The sequence below is a fragment of the Artemia franciscana genome, chromosome 2 (genome assembly GCF_032884065.1).
Source record: "Artemia franciscana chromosome 2, ASM3288406v1, whole genome shotgun sequence".
NCBI lineage: Eukaryota > Metazoa > Arthropoda > Branchiopoda > Anostraca > Artemiidae > Artemia > Artemia franciscana.
Window position 1 is genome coordinate 5830194 of NC_088864.1, and position 23955 is coordinate 5854148.

Sequence of the window (23955 nt, forward strand, 5' to 3'; positions counted from 1 at the left end):
TAGGCTTCCTCCACCGTTCCTTTTTTTCTCAAAATCATTCGATCAAAACTATGAGAAAGCCATTTAGCCAAAAAAAAAACTTGCAATTTTCGTGTTAATTATTCCTCTGCGGAGAGCCAAAATCAAAACATGTATTGATTAAAAAACGTTTAGAAATTGAATAAAAAAAACAATTTTTTTTAGCTGAAAGTAAGGAGCGACATTAAAACTTAAAACGAACAGAAATTACTTCGTATATGAAAGGGGCTGCTTCCTCATCAACGCCCCGCTCTTTACGCTAAAGTTTTTTACTGTTTTAAAAAGCAGAGTTGAGAGAAAGAGTCAAACTTTAGCGTAAAGAGCAGGGCGTTGATGAGGAAGCAGCCCCTTTCATATACGAAGTAATTTCTGTTCGTTTTAAGTTTTAATGTCACTCTTTACTTTCAGCTAAAAAAAACTTCTTTTTTTTTATAAGAATACATACTTTGGTATGCTATTTGTGTTTTGGAGAAACTTTATCAACAATCTTTAATGGAATATGCCCTTCTGAAAATCTCAAATCTTGACAGTGGTAGCACTTTTCAATTTAGTTTCATACCTCCTCAAGTCGACCTGGAAAAGAAACTTAATACCATTCCCAAAAAAAATCCTTCTATGCTCTTTGACAACCTGGATACACTTACGCTCTTTTGATTTAGTGAAATTGTAAGAGCAGAAGTCATAATAGTATTAGCCCTGAAAGTTTCAAGTTAGTACCGTATTAGCAAACAGCATACCCACAGTTCTTTTTTATTTAGTTTTAAAGCAACATTTAGTTTTAAAACATAATGGGCAACTTGCATATCTATGGGTGGTTGACATACCCAATATCCCCATAGGCAGAGTAACTCTACCCTTCAATTAATCTAAAAAAATTGCTGTCTCCAAATTCAATTGGATGTGTTTGAAAATTAATGGGCTTGGGAGGATGGCTACTTGCCCCCAGCCACTTTTAACTGTTAAAAAAGCACTAGAACTTTAAATTCCCAATCGAATCCACTATTTTAAAATTTCAAAGATGTCGCTAGTTACAGTAACGGTAGCAGTACTAACAGTGCACACATAGTGCCTTCTGGCTAGTTCAAAGTCCGCCTAAAGTTACCCTGAAAGGTCTAATTTGATAATGTAAGCCGTCATTTAGATATTGCTTTGTCATCTTTTGGACAATCGACATGCTCAAAGTTCATTTTGATTTAGTTCAACACCCTCCTAGCTATTCCTTGAAAGCTTTACCTTAAAACCGTTAGTTTGTGAAGTAGCAATAACTGTCGTAGCAGTAGTATCATTAGTAGCAATGTCTGCGAAGCACCTATTGTTTTCTTGAACATTCCTATAAACACACGCTAAAAGTTTCAACTAAATCCCAATAATCTTTCCTGTAGTGTTACTGATACGTCCTCTTGACAAACAGTTCGGGCATGGTGTGTTTCCATTTAGTTCAATCCAGTTTCATATTCCACAAATTTTTCACCTTAATGCACTTAGCTTTAGCACCAGTAGTAGTGGTAGTAATAGTAGTAGTAGTAATAGTAGTAGTAGTAATAGTAGCATTAGTGGCAGTAGTAGTATGAGTAGAAGCAGTAGCATTAGGATACAAATTTGTTCTTTTGGTTGTTCAAGATTCCTCGCAGTAAGTCCTGTAAGTTTCAACTTCACATACCAAACTTCTACTAGGATATTGCGGATACGTCCTTTTGACAACGAGCATATGGACGGCGTGTTATGATTCACTTCACCTTTTCCTCCTAAAAGTTGCCTGACGATTTCACCCTCATGCCCTGAGGCAAAGTTGTAATAGTAGTCATAGTGGCGGCGAAAGTAGTAGTAGCACTAGTAGTAGTATTAATAGCAATAGCACTAGTACTAGTATCAGCAGTAGTATCGACATATTGCCTTTTGTTCAGTTGAATATCCTTCTCCTCAAGTTTTGGAAGTTTCAACTTAATACAATTAGCCGTTGCTACGACATTGTCGATATGTCCTTTTGATAATCCTTATGTTCTTGAAATTCTTGAAATTTTTATCTTTATGTTCTTAGACTTACAAGTAGTTACAATAGAAGTAGTAGTTGTAGCAGTAGTAAATATAGCAATGGTAGTAGTATTAGTAGTAGCATGCACATATTGCCTTTTATCAGTTGATTTTCCCCTTTAAGCATTCTCTGAGAGTTCTAACTTAACACCCAGATCCATTCTTGAGACATGCCCTTTGGGCAGCCTGCAAGAACATAGTGTCTTTTGATTTAGTCTAAATTTTCCCTCAATATTCTCTCAAAATTTCACGTGCATAGACTCAGCCTTGATAGCACTAGGGTCATAGAAGTAGTGGTAGTACTAGGAGAAGTAGTGGTAATAGTAGGAGAAGTAGTAGCAGCAGTAGCTTTGTATTAGTAAGAGTAGTAGTAACAGTACTAGCAACAATATTAATAACAGTAGTAGCATGTACTTGGTGCCTTTTGCTCAGTTGCACATCCCCCTTATGATACCCCGGAAGTTTCACCTTGATATTGTAACCTGTTTCAAAAATATTGTTGATGTGTCCTTTTGACCTGCCTTTGACATTCTTCTGACCTTATTAAATACATAAAAAAAAAGTTTTTTAACTGCAAGTAAGGAGCGACATTAAAACTTAAAACGAACAAAAATTATTCCGTACATGGAAGGTGTTTTCCCCTCCTCAGCGCCTCGCTCTTTACGCTAAAGTTTGACTCTTTGTCACAGTTCTACTTTTTAAAACAGTAAAAAACTTTAGCGTAAAGAACGAGGCGTTGAGGACGGGACAACCCCCTTTCATGTATGGAATAGTTTCTGTTCGTTTTAAGTTTTAATATCGCTCCTTACTTGCAGTTAAAAAAAACCTCTTTTTTTATTTAATTTCCCAACGTTTTTGAATTAATGCATGTTTTGATTTTGGCTTACCGCACATGAATAATTAAACGAAATGTGTATATTAATTTTTTTGGCTAAATCTATTTCACATAGTTTTGATCGGACAATTTTGAAAAAGAAGGAGGTGGGGGAGGAGGCCTAGTTGCCCTCCCAGTTTTGGTTACTTAAAAATGCAACTAGAACTTTTTATTTTTTACGAACGTTTTTATTAGTAGTAAATATACGTAACTTACGAATTAACTTACGTAACGAACTTCTATATTGGTAACTTCTTAGGGGGGTTCGCCCCCTCATCAATACCTCGCTCTTTACATTAAAGTTGAATTTTGTCCCAATTCTTTAAGAATGATACCTGAATCACAAAGGCCGTAGAATAAATAGTTGAGAATACTAAAACAAACCTTAGCGTAAAGAGTAAGATATTGTGGAGGAGACGAAACCCCTTATTTACGTAATATTTTCTGTTCGTTTTAAGTTTTAATGCTGCTCCTTACTCCCAGTTGAAATTTTTTTTATTTATTTATTTTCCCATTGTTTTTTTTTTATGCTTGAGACTTCTACAGTAGGATTCTATGATACGCTGAATCTGATGGTGTGATTTTCGTTAATATTCTACGACATTGGGTTGTGTTTCTCCCTATTTTCTAAAATAAGGCAAATTTTCTCAGGCTCGTAACTTTTGACGGGTAAGACTAAACTTGATGAAACTTCTATATTTAAAATCAGCATTAAAATATAATTCTTTTGATGTAACTATTGGTATCAAAAATCCGTTTTTTATAGTTTCGGTTACTATTGAGCCGGGTCGCTCCTTACTATAGTTTGTTACCACGAACTGTTTGATTACTACTCTTGGTCTTACAAGTAGTTGCAATTGAGCAACGGTTGGAGTAGTTTAGTAGCAGCAGTAGCAGTAAAAGTAGCAGTGGTAGTTGCGTTAGTAGTAGCATGCAGATATTATTTTTCGTCATTTGATGTTCCTTTTTAAGCATACTCTGAAAGCTCCAACTTAATACCCAAAACTTAAAGAGATACGCGTTTTTGACAAGCCGCATGCCCACTACTAAGTTTTGATTTAGTCCAGATCCCTCTTCAATATTCTGTCAAATTTTCACCTTCTCATGCGTAGCCTTAATAGTGCCAGTATCATAGTAGTAGTGGTAGTAGTAGGAACAGTAGTAGGAGTAATAGTGTTGGATTAGTTGTAGTAATAACACTAGTGGCAGGAGTGTTAATAGCAGTAGCAGCAAGGACATATTGCCTTTTGGTTAGTTGAGTATCCCACTCATGATGCCCCTAAGTTTCATCTTGGTAAAGTAAGCTGTTCCAAAAATATTGCTGATATGCCTGTATCAGCCATCTGTATGCACATAGTATGTTTTGATTTAGTTCAACTTTCCGCTCAACATTTCCTCAGGAGTTCATTTCAATATTCTCAGCCTTTGGCAAGGGCTGGTTTTAGATTCTACAACTCTACAATATTATAATCAGGCAAAACCTAGTTTTGGAGAGGAAGTTTATTTTAAGTTTAATTTACCGGCTATGGTTCTACGTCGTTGGATTCAGCTTAGGGCAAATTGTCTTCCAATCCAGAACAGGCAAAAAACGTTCGACAAAAATAAAATGATAGTTGGTCCTGATAGGCGGTATGTTTGTCCCCTTTGTAAAGATGAGGATGAAGACTTGGATCATTTTCTCCGGAAATGTCCGGTGCTGTTGGATTTACGGGAAATTTATTTGCATGGGATTAATTTGATGCTTCCGGGTATTCTGCCAAATAGTAACCCAACCACAATATTTTGAGTGGGAGTGTGTATAGATAAATCCTTAATAAGAAGAAAAAATTTTATATGACTAATTTCTTTTTGTTGTTAGATTAGGCATTTTCGCGTTGTATTCTGTTTTTGTGCGTGTTTGTAATTCATTTAGTTGTTTAATTTCATTGCTTGTTTGTTGTTTATTTATATTTTTGTGTGTATATGGCCCATGGGCTTTTGATATACACTTATCTATTCTCAGCCTTTGTAGTACTCGCTACAGAAGCAGTGGTTTTAGTGGTAGTAGTCAGTGACGTCGTTTGGGAGGGGCAAGGAGGGAGGGGCAGTTGCCCCCCCCCCCAAATAATTTGGAGAAAAACTATTATATAGCCTATGCACCTTGACTCTCCGGATGTATACCCTTTTTGCCCCCCCCCCCCCCCCCCCGAAAAAATGATGGAGCTACTCACCTGGTAGGATTAGTAGTGTTAGTAGCGTGCAAATATTGCTTTTTGTTCAATTATCTCCCTTATCATCTTCTGTAAGTTCTAAATTAATACACTCAGTTGTACCTGAGTTATGTCCTTTTGGCAACCAGTATGCAAAAACGGTGTTTGGATTTAGTTTAATACTCCCCTCAGCGTTCTCTGAATGGCCTTCTTGAATACCATTCGTATTTTTGGAAATTAAAGGTCAAATATGGCGAACTTTCTCAATAACATATGGTATATGTGAACAGTGAACGAATTGCCTAACTTACAGCCTTGCGCTGAGGGCTTTGGGGATGGGGGATTGACATCCCCAAAGGCATAATTACTGGACTTTCAACAATGCTGAACGCTGTCTCAAAATTTTGATTGGATGTTTTCGGGGAGTGATTGGTGTGGGGGGGGGGGTGGCTGCCCACTATTCACTTTTGAATCTTAAAAAGGGCATTAGAACTTTCGGTTTCCAGTGTAATAAACCCCATCCAAAGTTTATGCGACCATCCATTCTATAAAAACCTTCTATATCCTAGGGTATAACTTTCAACCTTTGCCCCTGAGCGTTGGGGCCTTATATGAACCCTGGGGGAATTGTTATATGTTCTTTGGACTATTTTGAACAAAATTGCTATATCACAATTTCGATCAGATGCGTTTGGGAAAAAGGGCGTTGGGGGTTGTACTTACCCTCCATCACTTTTGGCTCTTGAAAGGGAACTAATACCTTCAATTAAATGAGTTGCCTCTAAAGGTTTTATGACCAACCTTCCCATTTAAAACTTATATGCTTCCGGACCATAGCTTACAACCCTTACCCCTAGGCTCCGGGGGTTTTTCCAGCCCAATGGCCTTGTTATATAATCCTATTTTGGACAAAATAGCTATCTCAAAATTTCTACTGGATACATTTGGGGAAAAGAGGACTGGGGGGGGGCTAGTTGTCCTCTGATCACTTTTTATTCATAAAAGGGCACTAGAACATCTGATTTACAATTGAACGAGTCCCCCTCCGAAGTATGTATGACCACCATTTCCATAAAAACCTTACATGTTTTTAATGGTTAACTAGTATAGCTTACGGCTCTTGACCGGGGGCGGTGGGGTTATCATCCCCAAGGACATAATTACTGAGCCATTCAAATATGCTGAATAAAATGGTGATCTCAAAAATTTGATTGAATGTGTTTGGGGAATGTTTGGCATAAGAGGGGTAGGGGTGGAATGATTGGTTACCCTTCAATCATTTTAAACTCTTTGTAAGGGCACTAGAACTTCCAATTTACAATCGAATGAGCACCTTTTGAATTTTTTATGATAACTCCTTCTATATCAAGTGCCCTGGTAATAAGAAAATTAAAATAAATAAACAATACATTTTGCCAACATTGCTCTTTACTTAGGCAGTGCTATTGCTCTGCCTTTGATTTAGTAATAATTAATTGTCCATTGAAACCGAAACTCAACTATCAATAATTTTTTTTATATATCGAAGCAGTGAGGTCAATTGGAAGGGGCAGGGGGAAATTATCAATTTTTGCAATTACACAGTAGAAAAAAAAACTGTGTGGTTTTTCGTATAATAGCCTACTTGTTATTGGCAAGTGTAGAGACATTTTCAGGGGGAGGGCTGTGTAGGGAGTTTTCTAAGTGGAGAGTTTATTGATGAGGGGTGGAGGAGGGAGGGAGTATTCGAGAGTGATCTTTCCAGGGAAAATTTTACACGGGGGGGGGGGGGAATTTTCTAGCATTCATACACAAAATTCGTTTTATATGTCTTACTTTCTCTGTGTTGGCTTAATTTTATATGGAGATATTCGGGGAGAATTTTCCGGGAGAATTTCCAGCTGGGTCGGAATTCTCTTGATGATTTTGTTTTGAAGAGGGGGGCCATTTTGCATCATAAATTTTCCATGGGGTAATTATTACCAGGGAAAAATTCTCCATGAGGTATTTTCCGCTGGAGAAACTTCCCATTGGGGAGAGATGAGGATCTATTTGGAAAATGTTAAACATAGGGGGGATTTCTAAGAGACTTGGAAATAAAATATATCGCCGATAATTTTTCAGGCGGAATCGTCAGCAAGAAATTTTCTGGGTGAACTTTGCAGCAAGGGTTGGAATTGTCTGGGAGTAATTTCCAGGGGAGATAAAGATTTTACATGGGAAGATCTAACCATAGAGGAATTTCTTTTGGGTAGAGGAAAATCTTCCTTGGAGAGGGAGGCGGATCTCATGGCATTAATTGAAAAACCATCAAACAATTAAATAAAAAAAAATGTTTTTCAAGTTCTGTATTACTGTTAGGTTTTTCTGCTAACTCAAACTAATTCGCTAAACTTCACAGTTTTCCGTACTGTTAAATGACACCTTCACTTCTTCATCCTCAAGCAAAGTAGCCATTCTTACTGGGCTTATAGTCAGTCTCCATCTTGAACTCATTATAAAAATAGATTGTTGGGGAAAAAGGAACGTATTCGGTTCCTTTTTCTGCCAATCCATAGAAACATAACGGAATACCTGTCTCCAATCTAAAAGAGTTAACATTTTCTGTTGCGTCTTTGTATAAAATTAAATAAAAAAAAAACAAGTTTTTTTAACTGGAAGTAAGGAGCGACATTAAAACTTAAAACGCATAGGAATTACTTCGTATATGAAAGAGGCTGCTACCTCATCAACGCCCCGTTCTTTACGCTAAAGTTTGACTCTTTCTCTCAATTCTTCTTTTTAAAACAGTAGAAAAATTTTGCGTAAAGAGCGGGGCGTTGATGAGGTAGCAGCCTCTTTCATATACGAAGTAATTTCTGTGCGTTTTAAGTTTTAATGTCGCTCCTTACTTCCAGTTAAAAAAACTTGTTTTTTTTTTATTTAATTTCTGAACGTTTTTGAATCAATGCATGTTTTGATTTTGGCTCTCCGCAGAGGAATAATCAAAACGAAATTTGCATATATTTTTATTTTTTGCTAAATGACTTTCTCATAATTTTGATCGAAGGATTTTGAGAAAAAAAGAGCGGGGGACGAGGCCTAGTTACCCTCCGATTTTTTGGTTAATTAAAAAGGCAACTAGAACTTTTAATTTTTTACGAATATTTTTATTGGTAAAAGATTTACGTAACTTATAAATTAGCTTACGTAAAGAACTTTTGTATTCTCATGTTTTTATTACATATATGAGGGGATTCGCCCCATCGTCAGTACCTCGCTCTTTACACTAAAGCTTAAATTTTATCCCAATTCATCAAGAATGACCCATGAATTTCTGTTTGTTTTAAGTTTTATTGCTGTTCCTTACTTCCAGCTGAAAAAGCTTTTTCACATTTATTTTTAATAATTGCTTTTTCTTTTAATAATACTAGTAAATCCTGCTCTCTCTTCATGGAAATGTTCTTCTCCCATGACAAATTCTCGATGGAAAGTTCCCCCAGCATATCCCTCTCTTCTCAACCCCTCCCCCAACCAAAAAAATTCTCCTGAAAACGCCTGTATACTTCCCAATAACCATTACTATATGTAAGCACAGGTCAAAGTTTGTAACTTGTTGCCCCTCCCACGGGGACTGTGGGGGAGTAATTCTTCCCCAAAGACATAGTTATAAGGTTTTTCGACTACACTGAATAAAATGGCTATCTCAGAATTTTGATCCATTGACTTTGGGAAAATAATTAGCGTGGGAGGGGGCCTAGGTGCCCTCCAATTTTTTTGGTCACTTAAAAAGGGCACTAGAACTTTTCATTTCCGTTAGAATGAGCCCTCTTGCAACACTCTAGGACAACTGGGTCGATACGATCACCCCTGGGGAAAAAAACAACAAAAAAAAAACAAAAAAAAACAAATAAACACGCATCCGTGATCTGCCTTGTGGCAAAAAATGCAAAATTCCACATTTTTGTAGATAGGAGCTCGAAACTTCTACAGTAGGGTTCTCTGATACGCTGAATCTGATGGTGTGATTTTCGTTAAGATTCTATGACTTTTAGGGGGTGTTTCTCCCTATTTTCTAAAATAACGGAAATTTTCTCAGGCTCGTAACTTTTGATGGGTAAGACTAAACTTGATGAAACTTATATATTTAAAACCAGCATTAAAATGCGATTCTTTTGATGTAGCTATTGGTATCAAAATTCCATTTTTTAGAGTTTTGGTTACTATTGAGCCGGGTCGCTCCTTACTACAGTTTGTTACCACGAACTGTTTGATGCCAAGTGGAGACTGACGTTTGGGCTTGGTCTCAGTTGGATCTACGTTCCAGGAGTCTCCGCTTAAATAGTCTGGCTATTGGACTTATTTGAATAGAAATTTTTTTTAAAGCCATAGTGATAGCTGTGACTTGGAATATGTTTAAGCTTCATGTGGGTTACCACTAATGAAAAAAAAAACAACCCAAAATAAGGGTGAATCTTTTTATCACTAACCAACACCCACAACTCAGCTTCTTAAAAAAATCAACAAAATAGAATTCCAAAATGTGCCACCTCGTCCCTCAACTCTCGTCTTTAGACGGTGCACGTATACAAACTTCAGTTGCTATTAGTGGCCACTCACATGGAGTGCTCTTTCTTGACGAAACCCATTTGAAAGGGATTTCATGAAGTCATTATCGCAGTAAAGACTGCTCCTAAGTCCGATTTGATCGATCTCTTCAAGGGAGGAATAAAAAACCAAGAGACAGTTAATAGCTTGCACCAAAGAAATGCAATTATAGGCAGCGCAATAGTGCTATCATAGACAGCACAATAGCGCTACCTACGTAAAGAACGATGTTTTCGACCAGGGCACTACTTATAGAAGGAGTTGTCGTAAAAGCTTCGAAAGGGGCTTATTCCGCCGAAAATTGAAAATTATCGTGCCTTTTTTAATATTTTAAAGGTATCGGAGGGCAACCAGCCCCCCTCCCCCCATCCCACAATAATAATTTCCTTAGACACATCCAATCAAATTTTGAGATAGCCATTTTGTTCAGCATATTTGAAAGGCACAGTAATTATATCTTTGAAAGGGGTGGTCGTATAGACTTCGGAGGGGGCTCACTCAGTTGGAAAACAGAAGTCTTTTTTTAAGATTCAAAGGTGATCGGAGGAGCAGCTAGCCCTTCGCACGTCCTCTTTTTCCCAAATGCATTCGGTAAAAAATTTTTGAGACAGCCATCTTGCTCGAAGTAGTTTTTTAATCATTTAACAAGGCCTTCAGGCAAACGTTGCTAACACTATAACAAGGCACAGAGCCTGGGGCAAGGATTGAAAGTCCTCCGGGGCATATAAGGTTTTTGTAGAAAGGTTGGGTGTATAAGCTTTAAAGGAAGAAAATTTGATAGAAAATTGGCAATTCTACTTCCGTTTGAAGAGTCACAAGTGATGGAGGGCAACTAGTCCCCCCTCTGACGCACTTTTTTTCCTAAATGCAAATGACTGAAATTGTGAGGTAGTCATTTTGTTCCAAATAGTCCAAAGAAAATATAACAGCGTCTCCAGGGTGGCAACCAGTGCCCCCTCTCCCCATGCCCATCATTTTCAAAAACAAATATTCAATGAAATTTTTTAGATATTACTTTCATCAGCATTGTTGAATGGCCAGTAATTATGCATTTGGAATGTCAACCCCCCCCCCAATAGCACTGAGGGCAAAAGCTGTAATTTATGCAATTTGCTTATTGTTTGCAAATAGTTATTGAGAAAGTTATGCATGTTACACTTTTGCTTTGACAAAATACTACTACTACTGCTACAGCTACCACTTATTCTCCTTCTATCACAACTGCTATTGCTACTACTACCACAACTATCACTAAGTCTACTTCTTCTGTAGCGGGTACTACCAATGCTGAGAATATTGAAATAAACACCTGATGAAACGTTAAAGGGAAGGTTGAACTAAACCAAAACATACTACGTTTATAGATTGCTGATACAGGCATATCAGTAATATTTTTGGAAGGGATTACCGTGCCAAAAGGAAACTTCTGGGGTATCACGAGTGGGATTTTTAACTGGCCAAAAGGCAACATGGACCTGCTACTGCTTCTGTTAATACTGCCGCTACTACTGTTACTGCTACTCATAATAATACACTTTTGCTGCTACTACTGTTCCTAATACTATCACTATACTGTGGTACTAGTACAATTAAGGCTACGCATATGAAGATGAAAATTTGACAGGATATTGACGGGGAATTTGAATTAAATCAAAATATACTGCATGCATACAGGTTGTCAAAGGGGTATATTTCCAGAATGATGGGCATTAAGTTGGAACTTTTAAAAAATACTTAAAGGGGAAGATTAATTGACCAAAAGATAATACGTACATGCCACTACTAACACTACTACCACTGCTACTTTTACTACTATTACTACTACTACTGCTACTACTACTACTACTACTACTACTACTACTACTACTACTACTACTGCTACTACTACGACTACTACTACTACTACTACTACTACTACTACTGCTACTACTACTACTACTACTACTACTACTACTACTACTACTACTGCTACTACTACGACTACTACTACTACTACTACTACTACTACTACTACTACTACTACTACTACTACTACTAATACTACTAATACTGCTACTACTACGACTGCTACCACTTCCACTGCTACTACTACTACTACTACAACTACTAATACTACTACTACTACTACTACTACTGCTACTACTACTACTACCACTACTGCTACTACTACTACTTCTACTACTACTACTACTACTACTACTACTACTACTACTACTACTACTACTACTACTACTACTACTACTAAACTACTCCAACTACTACTTCAATTGCAATAACTTGTGTGGCTTAGAGTATTAAGACGAAAAGGGCGTCAAAAGGGGTCAAAAGGGCACATCAGCAATGTTTTGGAACGACTTACTGCATCAAGGGGAAACTTCCGGTGCATTATGAGGGAGATGTTCAACTGACCAAAAGGCAACATGTACCAAAACTACTGTGATACTAGTATTATCAAGATCAAGTCTATGGAGGTAAATTTAAGGGAATGATGTGGGCGAATTCGAACTAAATCAAAACATACTATGTGCATTCAGATTGTCAAAAGAGAGTATTTTAAGTATTGAATTTCTGTATTAAATTGTGACTCTCAAAGAATGCTTAAAGGGGAAGATCAGTTGACGAAAAGACAATACATGCACGCTACTACAACTACTACTACCGCTGCTCCATCTACTAGTTCTACTACTACTATTACTATCACTTCAACTACTACTTCTATTGCAGCTACTTGTAAGGCTAAGAACATTAAGATAGAAATTTCAAGAAGTATATGAATATATGAGTTATCAAAAGGACATATCGGCCGTGTCAGAGCAATGGCCAATTGTATTAAGATGAAACTTCCAGGACTTGATTAGGGGGATATTCAACTGACCAAAAGGTAATATGTTAATACAACTACTATTACTAGCACTAGTGCTATTCTTCTTAATACTACTACCAGTACTTATAGTGCTGCTAGTATTAATAGTTGTAAAACTACTACTGTGACTACAATTGCAAGGGTACGAGGTGTACGAAAGTGAAATTTTCAGGAAATTATTAGGGGGGAGGTGAACTGAAACACAACACGGCATCCGTATGCAGATTGTCAAAAAGGTATACCAGTAATATCTTAGGAACAGTTTTGAAAGTGAAGTTGAAACTTAAGGGCTTGTTGCGGGGATGTAGAACTAACCAAAAGATAATGTTTGCATCATAATGCTGCAGCTTATACTCAAACTACTGCTACTATTAATCCTACTTCTACTACTATCACTGCTACTAGAACTAAGGCACTACTACTAATTCGATTGCCACTACAACTACTAATACTGCAACTACTATTAGTATTGGTACTACTACTACTGCTACTACTATTACTCCCGGTGCTACTGATATTGCTACTAAAGTTAAGGGTATTAGGGCGAAACTTTTTGGCAATACTGAAACTGTATTGAACTAAGTTTAAAAAACTAGTCTATGCTCATACACGTTGTCAGGAGGATGCATTAGCGGTGTATCAGAACCGCCAGATGGTATTAAGTTGAAACTATCGTCGCGTGTTGAAAGGGATGTTGAAGAAGACCAAAGGTTTTATGTGTTTAGTGCTACTAATGGTACAATTGCTCCTACAATTGTTGCCATTACACAAGCTATGGTTACTGAGACGAACCTTTAGAGGAATATTTAAGTGGAAATTTTAAATAGGGTTTTCCAAACTACTGGATCAGTTGATTAAAGCTGAGTTGTTACTTTCTAAACTACCAGTACTTCGTTTTATATGGACGCTGCAGCGTCTATTTTCACTAAGGCTTTTTTTGTTACTTCCCAGTACAAAGGTAACTCTTATAAGGAGCAGATTAAACATAAAACTGAATGGTAACCTTCAGTTTGCAGTGTAAATTAAAAGCTACTTTTTATGTACATTCATTGCTTAATGTTTTCTATTGCGTTCCCAACATAAATTCTAAAATAAAGAAAATGTTTTTCAAAAAGTGTCAAGACATTCCCTACCCCACCCCCACGTTAAAACCTAGAAAACTCCCCCAAAAAACTTTCCCCCCAACGGAAAATTGTCCCTGTGACAAATCCCCCCCGCAGAAAATTTTCTCTCAAAATAAATGTCGCGTATTTCTCAATAAAAAACACTATATTTTAAAAATAGTCCCTAGGGACCATGGGGGATTACGTCATCCCCAAAGACAAAGTTATTAGACCTTTCAACTATGCTGAATCAAATGGTTATCTAAAAATGTTGATCAGATATCTTTAGGGAAAAAATGGGCTTCACAGGGGTCTTGAAAAGGGGTACCCCTTGAAATGGGTAACTCTTCTCATTTATATGAGAAACAAACACAAAATTATTCCGCTAAAAAATCAAAAACAAATAGAAAGTACAAATAAATAAACTTTTTTTTTAATATAAGTAAAGAGTGATTGTTTATGCCTTATAAAACCAAAAAAGAACAAAAGTAAAATTTTAAGTGGGAGGGGCTGTTTCATCCCACCCAAACTTGCAACATTCAAGGAATGTCTTTTGTTATATTGAAAATATACTTAATCTAATAGATACGCTTTTGGTACTTATAGATATTTTGTTTATAATATGTTACAAGTTCGGAAAAAGTTGCATTTTTACTTTGAAAGTAACGAAAGCCTACAGAAACAAAAGGAGTATGTTAATTGTTAGAACATGGTGGATGAACCCCTGCATACATGCACAAACGAGACTAAAAAAAGGCAAGAACCAAAAATGAAAAGACATGGAGCTAGACTCTAATCTCTAACTGGTTTACGGAATATACTCCTCCTTTTTCCTGCTCTCCCCATACAATCCTCATCACCGTTGTATCTGCGGGGAGAGTCTCCCTTAAACTGCGGGGATTAGGTGATTAGGGACTGACTCTTCCTTTGTTTATTGGGGTACGTCCCATCTAGTTTGTATAAGCTAGCGCTTCCCGAACGTTTTATTTGATGTGTTAATGTTGTTGCATATTGGCGATAGCTGATAAGCTCATTTGGAATCCCGTATTAAATTTTTTGTCACGGGCTGTAGAAATTTTAAAAATCCATGATGAAGTCACAAAGAGCGCAGGCCAGTTTCTTCAGAAAAAAGACATCATGAAAGCAAATGAGATCTTATGGACAGAAATGAATTGTCTTGCTCGAATGTCCACAATGGTTGCTATGAGCGATGATATTTTGGAAATGATCAAGTTTTTTCAGCCTTGTGATGACGATAAGGCTACTCTACCTACTTTCCTTATTTTCGAGCTAGATCGAGTCCCCTCGATCCCAGGTGAAAGTACAGTGATTGTTACACGCAAGATTACAGAAATGTGTAACAAATTAGACATTCTGATGGAACAAAACTTCTCGAAAAGTAAACCTGTAGCTAGTGAAGTCCCTTCTGAATATATTTCCAAACCATCATATGCTGTGATTGTCAAAAACTAACGAAGTAATCTAGCCAAACCGGAATCAAGGAAGGAGTTCCTAGAACAAGCATGTGGTGACGTTAGCTCAAAACTTGTTGAGCTAAAGTGCACCCGAGGTGACTGGTAAGTAATCAATGCATTCAAATGTGATTCTCACGCAACAGAGAATGCGCTTCGTAGCTCTAGCAGTACCATTAGTGCTAAGGTTAAAAGTGCTTCTCACTTTGGAATAATTAGACATGTCCCAAACGATCTGACTTCTGATGATTTTAAGTCTCTTGTGCCAAATTGTAGTGAAGCAAATCAAAGTGGCTCTACCAGATCCTTCAGGCTGAAATTTGAAACAAAAGAGGCTTTACTACGAGCAATGACGGTCCCATTAGTGAACGGTATCGAACGATTCCCCATTCAAGAGTTTTTGTTTTTACCCCTTCGATACAATAAATGCCAATCATACGGACATATTTCAAGTACAATTCTGAACAAAATTTGTTGTTCCGTCTGTGGAGAAAAAAGTTATGGGAGCTCTAAAACAGCCCCCTGTCAGAAACCAAAAAAAATGTGCTCTTAGCAAATCAGACAGTCACCCATGTTACAGATACAAATGCCCTATTGCACAGGCTCTACTGAAAGGTAAATCTAGTTCAAAATAAGATTCAGATGCCGAATTTTGTCGTGGAATATTAATGGAAAAGTTATGGATCGAATTCCAATTCCTTCAAAATTTTTGCAATCCCATGACCTAGTTCTGATTTAGGAGCATATCCTGTTGGAAGACCACCAAAGCCTGTTACCATTATTTTCTAATTTTTATCTCCTCTTTCATGGTGCAGTTGTGAGACTGCAAGGCAGACCATCTGGCGGCCTCACTATCCTATCCCGGTTCCCTTGCAAGCTATTAGCAGAGACTGATTACTTTATTGCCGCTAAGCTTGAAAATCATGATGTAATTAACGTTTATATGCCTACAAATTATAACAACGAAAAGCCTGATTTACGATTTGCGTCTGCCTGCATGCTCTTAGGCAGGTTTCTTTCAATCTGTTATGATCAGCGGGGATTTTAATGTAGATATAACAAATACAATGTCTCCCCGATCACAAAACTTTTGGGGCTGCGTCCCTCCCGACTATTGTGTATGGCCTAAAAATGACAACTTTTCATATATTGAGCCGCTTTCCTCAACTTTTAACTAAGACCATGTTGTTGCTTCGTTGGCAGTCACGAGGTCAAAGTTTTAAAAGAAGGATTCTACTCTGACCACCTTCCTATCTCTACCAGCTTTTACTCATCCCTACCTACGGCTCAAAATACAGAATCAAATTGGTTTTCCTACCGAGATTGGAAAAATGTGTCAAGAGAGTCCTTCAGTAAAGTCTGTGACGTGATGCTGAGCAAAGTCAAAGTGCGTTTTCATCTTTTATGCAACGGTGCTGTGCTGCCACTAAGTGAAAAGAACATTTCAGTTGAACTCACTTTCTACTTGGTACAAATAAATCACGTGTTGAAATGTGCTGAAAAAAGCACCGTTCCTCTTCGACGTGTTCGTAAAAAGTCTCAGCTAGAAGATCGGTCAAAAAATAGAGATCTAGTGAATGCGTGTTATTCAGCCAAGCAATGGCTTTCTATTTGGAACGACTGTGGTCGCCCAAGTTAACAAGGAACTGAAAAACCATAAGCTAAGGCTGATCCAGAAAAATGTAATCCGTATTCCTGGAGACCCCTCCTAACTCTTGAAGTACAGCAAGGCTACCAAAGCCCAGAGTGCTAGTGTGCCTGAAAAAAAGTGGGTTGAACATTTCGCAAGGGAGTTCTGTGCTCCCAACAAAAACATAGAGGAGTTCTTTGAAAAACAGCTTGACCTTGTTCTTACAAATAAGAACAAATCTCTTCTGGTTGTGTCGCCAAATGCTGTTCACTCTTTGACTCCAAAATTAAAGAAAAAATCTTCCTCTGGTGTTGATTCTATTTCAGCAAGACACCTGCAACTGGCAGCTTCTTTAATTGAGCAATATTTAGCACTATTGTTTCAGATGATCCTTGTTTGTGGTGTAGTCCCTTTGCAATTTTGTATCGGACAAATAACTCCCATTCTTAAAAAGGGCAAAAAAGACGCTTCTCTGTGCAGTTCTTATCGCCCCATTACCATCTCATATACTACTTTCAAGCTTTTTGAGTCTTTTTGACAAACGATATTGAAGAAAATTGTTCTGCCCCTCCTCGTCAGTTTGGGTACCAGCGAGGCTTAGGTAGAAAGCATGCTCTCTTTCTACTTACAAATGTGCTGAAGGATATTGAAGAAAGAGGTGATTTCCTGGTCTTTTGTGCACTCGATGTTGCAAGAGCTTTTGACTCATGTATATTTTCGCAGGTTTTGCTTGAGGCCCTTTTGAAAGGTATTGATGCTGCGGTAATCACTTGTTTAAGATACATGTATAGAAATCTGAAAGATGGTAGTCTACTATTTCCAATTCTGAAAGGTGTACGCCAAGGAGCTGTCACTTCTCCAGTTTTGCTTAACTATTGTGTTACCAGTGCTCAGGATAAGCTGAAGTGTACTTTTATCTTCGAAGGAGTGGATCTTTCATTATTTACGTTTGCAAATGACCTACTAAACCTTTCCTGCACTTTTCAAGGATGCTCTTCAACCTTTGAGTTTTTCCAAGAAGAGTACGAGCACATTGGTTTGAGCTTTAATACCGACAAGACAGTTGTTCTACCATTCAACTATAAAGGGATAGCTTTTTTTTTATTTTTACTCTGTCCTTTTCCGGGCTTTCTGCCAGGTTTTTGTGATGGGTTATAAATAAAATGATGATGATGATTAGGAATGTGTCTATTCATATATGTTTTTTTTTTATAATTCTTAACCATTAGTGAAACTAGTTCCACTGACGCCTTCATAAATGAATGCCGTCGGTTAGACGTTCGGTCATCTGGCCGGCCTGTACTTGATAATATAATCTCACTTTGCAATCACAGTACAAACTAATTAGCAATTTAATACTAATTTAGTACCCTCTGTTGTGGACTACTTTAGTACTAATGTTTAGTCTTCAAGTTCTAAGCCATTTCTTTGATACCGGCTACTAGGCGTCTACGCAAAAGGAGTAGTGGGGTAGGGGAGTAGTCGAGCTCATAATTTAAGAATTATAAGGATCTTTACGATTCACACACAATATTCCACAATTATAATATGATTTGCTTTTTTGAATTTCAGCATAAAAGCCTCACTCCCACCATTAAGGTGCTTTGGTAATTTTTCAGGCCAAAACATAGACCATACATTACCAGATATTTTTTCTTCTTGGAGCATGACAGCACAGAATAATTGTGGAATAAACATCATAAAGAAAGCAAATCTTTGTATTTATGATTCTGGCACTAGGGACAAAATTTTCTCCTACTAAACACCAAAAATTAGAGGTAAAACGTCTTTAGTTTTTAAACCTTTGAAATACTATATTGAAAGGCTTCATTCGGTTTTAAAATAAGTGACGTTTAGGATATAGTTTCTTCCAGACAATCAGAAATAAAAGTGAGAGAAGAGAAATAGAATATATCCACACAAGGACGTTAGCAAATGTTTCAAAGATGGGAGAGGAGGTGGGAGGTCCAAGGTTAAGATTGTGGAAAAAGGTGGTATAGTTTTTGTTTAATGTTATAGATATTGCTTGTTGTAATTTTTCTGAAGGTAGTCTGAAGTTTTTCTAGGGGTTGGGTTTCCTGTAGTTTTTTGGAAATAAAGTATAATTCCAAAAATGAATTTTCTCCTCAGCAATAAGAGAGGGCATTCCAAAAACCTAAGTGAACTGTAAGATCAGATTGTGGCGGGACCAACATGGATTGTATCATCGGAGGTGATCTCCAGTCCAAAGACAAGAAACTGAAAGACCGATTTCTTTCTGTCCGGAGCAAACAGAATCAACAGCTTTCTGGAATGCCCCAAGATTATCAGCCAAGAGAAGAATGTCATCGACATAAGAAAAGTGACTTGCGTCGATATATGGCTCAATTAAGTATGGTGGAACCTGTCGAGTAACTACTCTAATAGAGTTAAATATTGCCGGACTAAGAGCAGGACCTTGCTTAGCACCACGGCGCACACGAATACGATTACTAACTGTACCTTACAAATGTATCCGTACTGAGGAGTTCTGATACCACTACCACAGGCAGGTGCAAACAAATGAGCCAACTTCACTTCTAAAGAGATATAGAATTGCTTGGGAGTGAAGAATGGAGTCAAAAGCCTTTGGAATAGCAAATGTACAAACGTAGAAGTTACTTTTTGCATTTTATGGCTTTTAAGATTAGCTAGAAGAGTTGCATGGGCGTTCTGCACGCCAAAACCTTCCTGAAAACCAAATTGGTTGTCTCCATGATCACATTTCATGCTAATTTTATTATAAATAAGCTCCTCAAGAAGCTCGCCAATCTTCGAGCATAAAGTAATCGGCCTATATGCCTCATAAGCTTCCAAAAACCTATAAAAGCCATTATGATTCCACTCTGCCATTCATTGCATTCTTCAATAAATACACTAAATCATTCGATTATTTATTCAGTTTATTTGAAGCATCTTTCATAGGGAATTTGAAAAAATGGATTTTAAACACTTTTCGGGGCTATATCCCCCTCCGTATGTGAGTATCCACTGGTCAAAATTCTAATAGATAACGTGCAGCTATGTGATATATTGTAGCTGTTAATTTTATTGGATAATATTCTATAATGACGATTTTTTATGGCCTGCATTTATTTTCATGGATGTATAGTATACTGCACGCCAGTAGGGGTCTCCAAAACTGGGAGGCTGTATAAATGCCCTTTTTAATAGTTCTTGGAATTTTTGCTTGATGACATTTTGGACCTGTTTGGACCTAAATTACCCTTTGTGGGCCAAAATACCAGAGCATAGTAATTTATTTAGCATGATCTCTTTTTTTTTACTTAGAGAGGGTATTAGATTTTTGACAGCTCATTCGAATGACCCCTCTTTTGGTAAACTAGCACTTCGGACTACTCCGGGGCCGCTTGCATGACCATCCTTCTCTGGAAAAGTGAGAATTTTATAACTTTGTCTATAGATGCTTTAGGTTTCCCATAAGTTGAATTTAATTACATAATTTACATCAAGACAGTAACCCTTATTGGAGGCTTTCAATTCGATTTGTAAAATTGGACAAATTTTCATGTGCTAACAACTTTTTACGAGCAAGTTCAAGTTTAATATATTTTAGATGATTTTGAAAAAGCCAGAGTCATAGATTTTGTTGTTGCACATATTTTAATCAAAGCATAGTTTTTTAGAGTTCTATGGACAAGGGTCCTTTTTAACTTCCACTTTATTAGTACGAATTGTTTAATCCAAGGCTCTTTTAAATTTAGGAAGGCTCTTCCTCCAACCCTGTTTATTGTACTAGAATTTAATATTTACATAAAAGCGCTTGTGGAATAATAATCATCCTAGGAATTGTGCACTCCTCTAATAATTAATAGGAGTAGAAGGAGGGTCCAAAATATCAAAAAATGATTATAAGGCCGTCATTGCCATGGTTTTTATGGTGAGTTCTTCAAATAAAAGTTTTTGTATGGGAATACCATAGATACTGGCAGGGGGACCAAGGGTTCAATGTCCCTCATGAAAGAAGAAAACATAAAAATATATATAGAGAGGAAAATGAGAAATATGCCTATCGAAACTTCGGTAAAAACAAAGCTCATGGTAGCACATGCAACCCCTCCCGGGAAATTTCCCGACGGAACTCATGATACCCTCACCTCTCCATCATTGGTGCTGATAAGCACTTCAGTGTAATCTTTCATGTTGTATAGAAACAAAAATTCTAAAATAATATTCAAGCTCTCACTCCGCAACCCTAACTATTATAAGCCTAGTCTAAAAATATTCCAAGGAATAAAGGGAGATAGGAGGCTAATTTCTTACCCCCATCCTCTTCAAACCTCCTTCAATATTCACAGCAGGCCTTCGCTCACCCCAAACCCCTATAAAGCAAGAAAACATTCAAAAATCTCTTTAATAAGGAACATAAAAAAATATTTTCATTTAAACCTCGGTAAAAACGAAGCTACTAGTATCACTTGATTCCTCCCCTGCGAAATTTCTTAGCGGTATGGGTGATTCTCCCCCACGCCTCTCCTTTTTGCGCCAGTAAGCATGCGGACGCAGTCTTCACAGAGAAAACAAAAACACAATAGAAAACGTACAGCATGAAACATACAGGAGAAAACATTTCTGCAACAAGAGGAGACCTATCGCACCGCAGTACCCATACTCCGGGCTTCATAAAAAAAATCTAAGGAATATATTATATAATATCCTTTCCTGTATAAACATTCTTCTATATTTATCTGAAGGACTCGTGGAAAGTTGGAAACTTTGGCCATAAAATTCACTTTTTTAGGATTCAGATATACTACTTCCCCCCACCCCACTTCCACAAATATCAAGGACCCTCCTAGGTAATATATGATGTGCAGTTATGTATAACCTTATATGATTGTTTTAAGTCTTGAATGAATCAAATTAGTTAAATAAAGTTTTAAAATAAATTTCTACTTTAAATATTTTTTTTCTGTGGACTACGTCCATCTTCAGGATTAATTACACTACCGCGTGGTGTTTATGCCCCTTAAACTGGGAAAATTAGCATAAAATTTTTCAAAGTTATAAATTCATTGGTTCTCTGTGAATTTTCAGCATTTAGTATTTCTCGTTTATCGGGGGAAAATTGGTGTTTTCTCTCCCATAACATGGAAGAAACCGTCACTTCGATTTGGTGCAATCGTGTTTGCTACTGAGAAAGGCCGCAAAAGCTTCTAATCTCTGTTCGAATAAGTCTTCTCTCAGTGTTCTAGGCTCAATGGTTCAACAAAATTGCCCCAGGGAAAAAACAAATAAACAAGTATCCCTGGTCATTGGCATCGAAAAAAATGCCAAATTCTGCATCTGGCTGATAGGGTTTGAAACTTCAGTGATAAGGTTCTCTGACAAGTTGAGTTTGTTGGAGTAATTTTCATCAGATTTACTGTCCCTACTGGGGATGTTTTGCCACTTTTTGCAGAAATATGTTGAATATTCTCACCTAGTACCTTTTTTCCATCAGACTTAGATTCAACGCTTATTTTACATAATTAGAATCATTATAAGAATCCAAACGTTTTGATGGATATATTATTGTCAAAGCTCCTGTTTTAGAGTTTGGGTAGCTATTAGCATTAGTCGCTCCTTACTTACAATTCGTTAACGTGAACAGTTTAACTAAATAGAAAAACAGTTTTATCAAATGGAAGTAAAGAGCGACATAAAGATGAAAACGAACTAAAATTTTCATGTCTCCATCAAATAAAATACTTTAATGAAATATTTCAAGTTTAAACCAGTTATTTGTAGCAAATCAAAATTTAAATAAAAACACAACCATCTGTGAAGACGGTTCATATATTATTGGTCCTCACTTTTCTACTTTCGAAAAAGGGCTACCCCAACTAATTCCAGCAAACTAAACCTTAGAGATGAAACATCATTAAATGATTATGAATTTTGGAATAAAGGTACTGTTAATATTGCTTTTTAATTCGCGTTTTAATTGCTTTTTATTATTGAGCTGTTATAATGTCAGTATTGCTTATGCAAGTTTGTTGTTCCCTTTTCATTTTATTCTCATTATTTAACCCATAAACAATGCACACGCGAAGAGTTCAAAACTTCAGTCGATAAATAGAAAAATGTTATTTATTTGTCAGTACTATTATTATAGGATCGGTTTTCATTTCCTGCGGAAACGTGCTGGATCGAGAAAAATTGCACTTAAGAGAAAGTCTGTTTTTTTCCCGAAACTGCAATTTTTCGTAATATTCTTTACTAGCTTTGTCAACAAATTCCCGGTTTTCTCTTAATGAAATTTCTTAATTTTTTACTTTACTGTTTATCTTAGATAGAAAAGCCTTGAGACTAAAAACGAAAGCCTGACTAAATACGAAACTAGAAACCTATTTTGTATTTAAGCTTTATTTGAAAAAGAAAAAGACGTTACCTGTTTTTGAGGTATGAAAAGTATCCTCTTTTGGTACATATTGGATATCGTACATTAACGTAGTATTTGGTAATATAGAACGCTCTTTATTCAACCTATAAACTGCGTATTTGAAAGCCAACTCTGCGGCACTGTCTTTCTGGTCTTCAACAAATATTGCACCTGAAAAAGAACGTACCATTGATGAATTTGATTTTTTGATTTACAATAGTTGTAGGTGAATATAGCCAAATCTTCTGGCGAGAGGGGAGACAGGATATGCATATATTTTTTAACATAATTTAGCTAGAATCGGAGAACGTCAGTGTTCAGAACACATCACTTGATACCTTTTTATGCTCTCTCATACTTCAATAATCGTTTCTGGGGGGATTCACATTTTGAGCCCCTAATGGGGCCCCAAAAGGTAAAATAGTCCATAGTGCTAAAAGCTAAAAAAATGTCTAGTGAGAAAAAGTTGTCTTTTTTACCTTGAAAAAAATTTGCAAGAATATTTAAGAAAAAAAGTCCGAGGTAAAAAGATGTCATTTTAGAAGGATTTCCAGGTCTTTTCAGTAATTTCCCCATATTTGTTTTCATAATAACATTTAAATAATAGGACTGATGTAAATAATAATCACGATCTCTGAATCAGCTAGAAATGGAAATTTTTTCTCACCAGCAAGTTTTTTTAAGCACATTTTAAACTTTTTGTTACTATGGGCTGTTTTGAGCCACTTAAACGCTCAGATATTTAATTTCCCCGAGAAGCAGTCACTGAATTACGAGAGGGTTTAAAAAAGACATTAAGTGATGTA

General features: G+C 36.8%; 1 protein-coding gene across 15 annotated transcripts in view; it reads right to left on the bottom strand.

The window, feature by feature from the left end:
* Window positions 1-23320, bottom strand: part of LOC136036379 (glutamate receptor ionotropic, kainate 2-like) — a gene marked incomplete at its 5' end in the record, with an annotated part of 326696 nt that extends 303376 nt beyond the window's left edge. For all 15 annotated transcript variants that reach the window (XM_065718683.1, XM_065718607.1, XM_065718615.1 and 12 more), the window contains 1 exon segment: window positions 23159-23320. In XM_065718683.1, coding sequence (XP_065574755.1) covers window positions 23159-23320 — 162 coding nt within the window.
* Window positions 23321-23955: the final 635 nt, after the last annotated feature.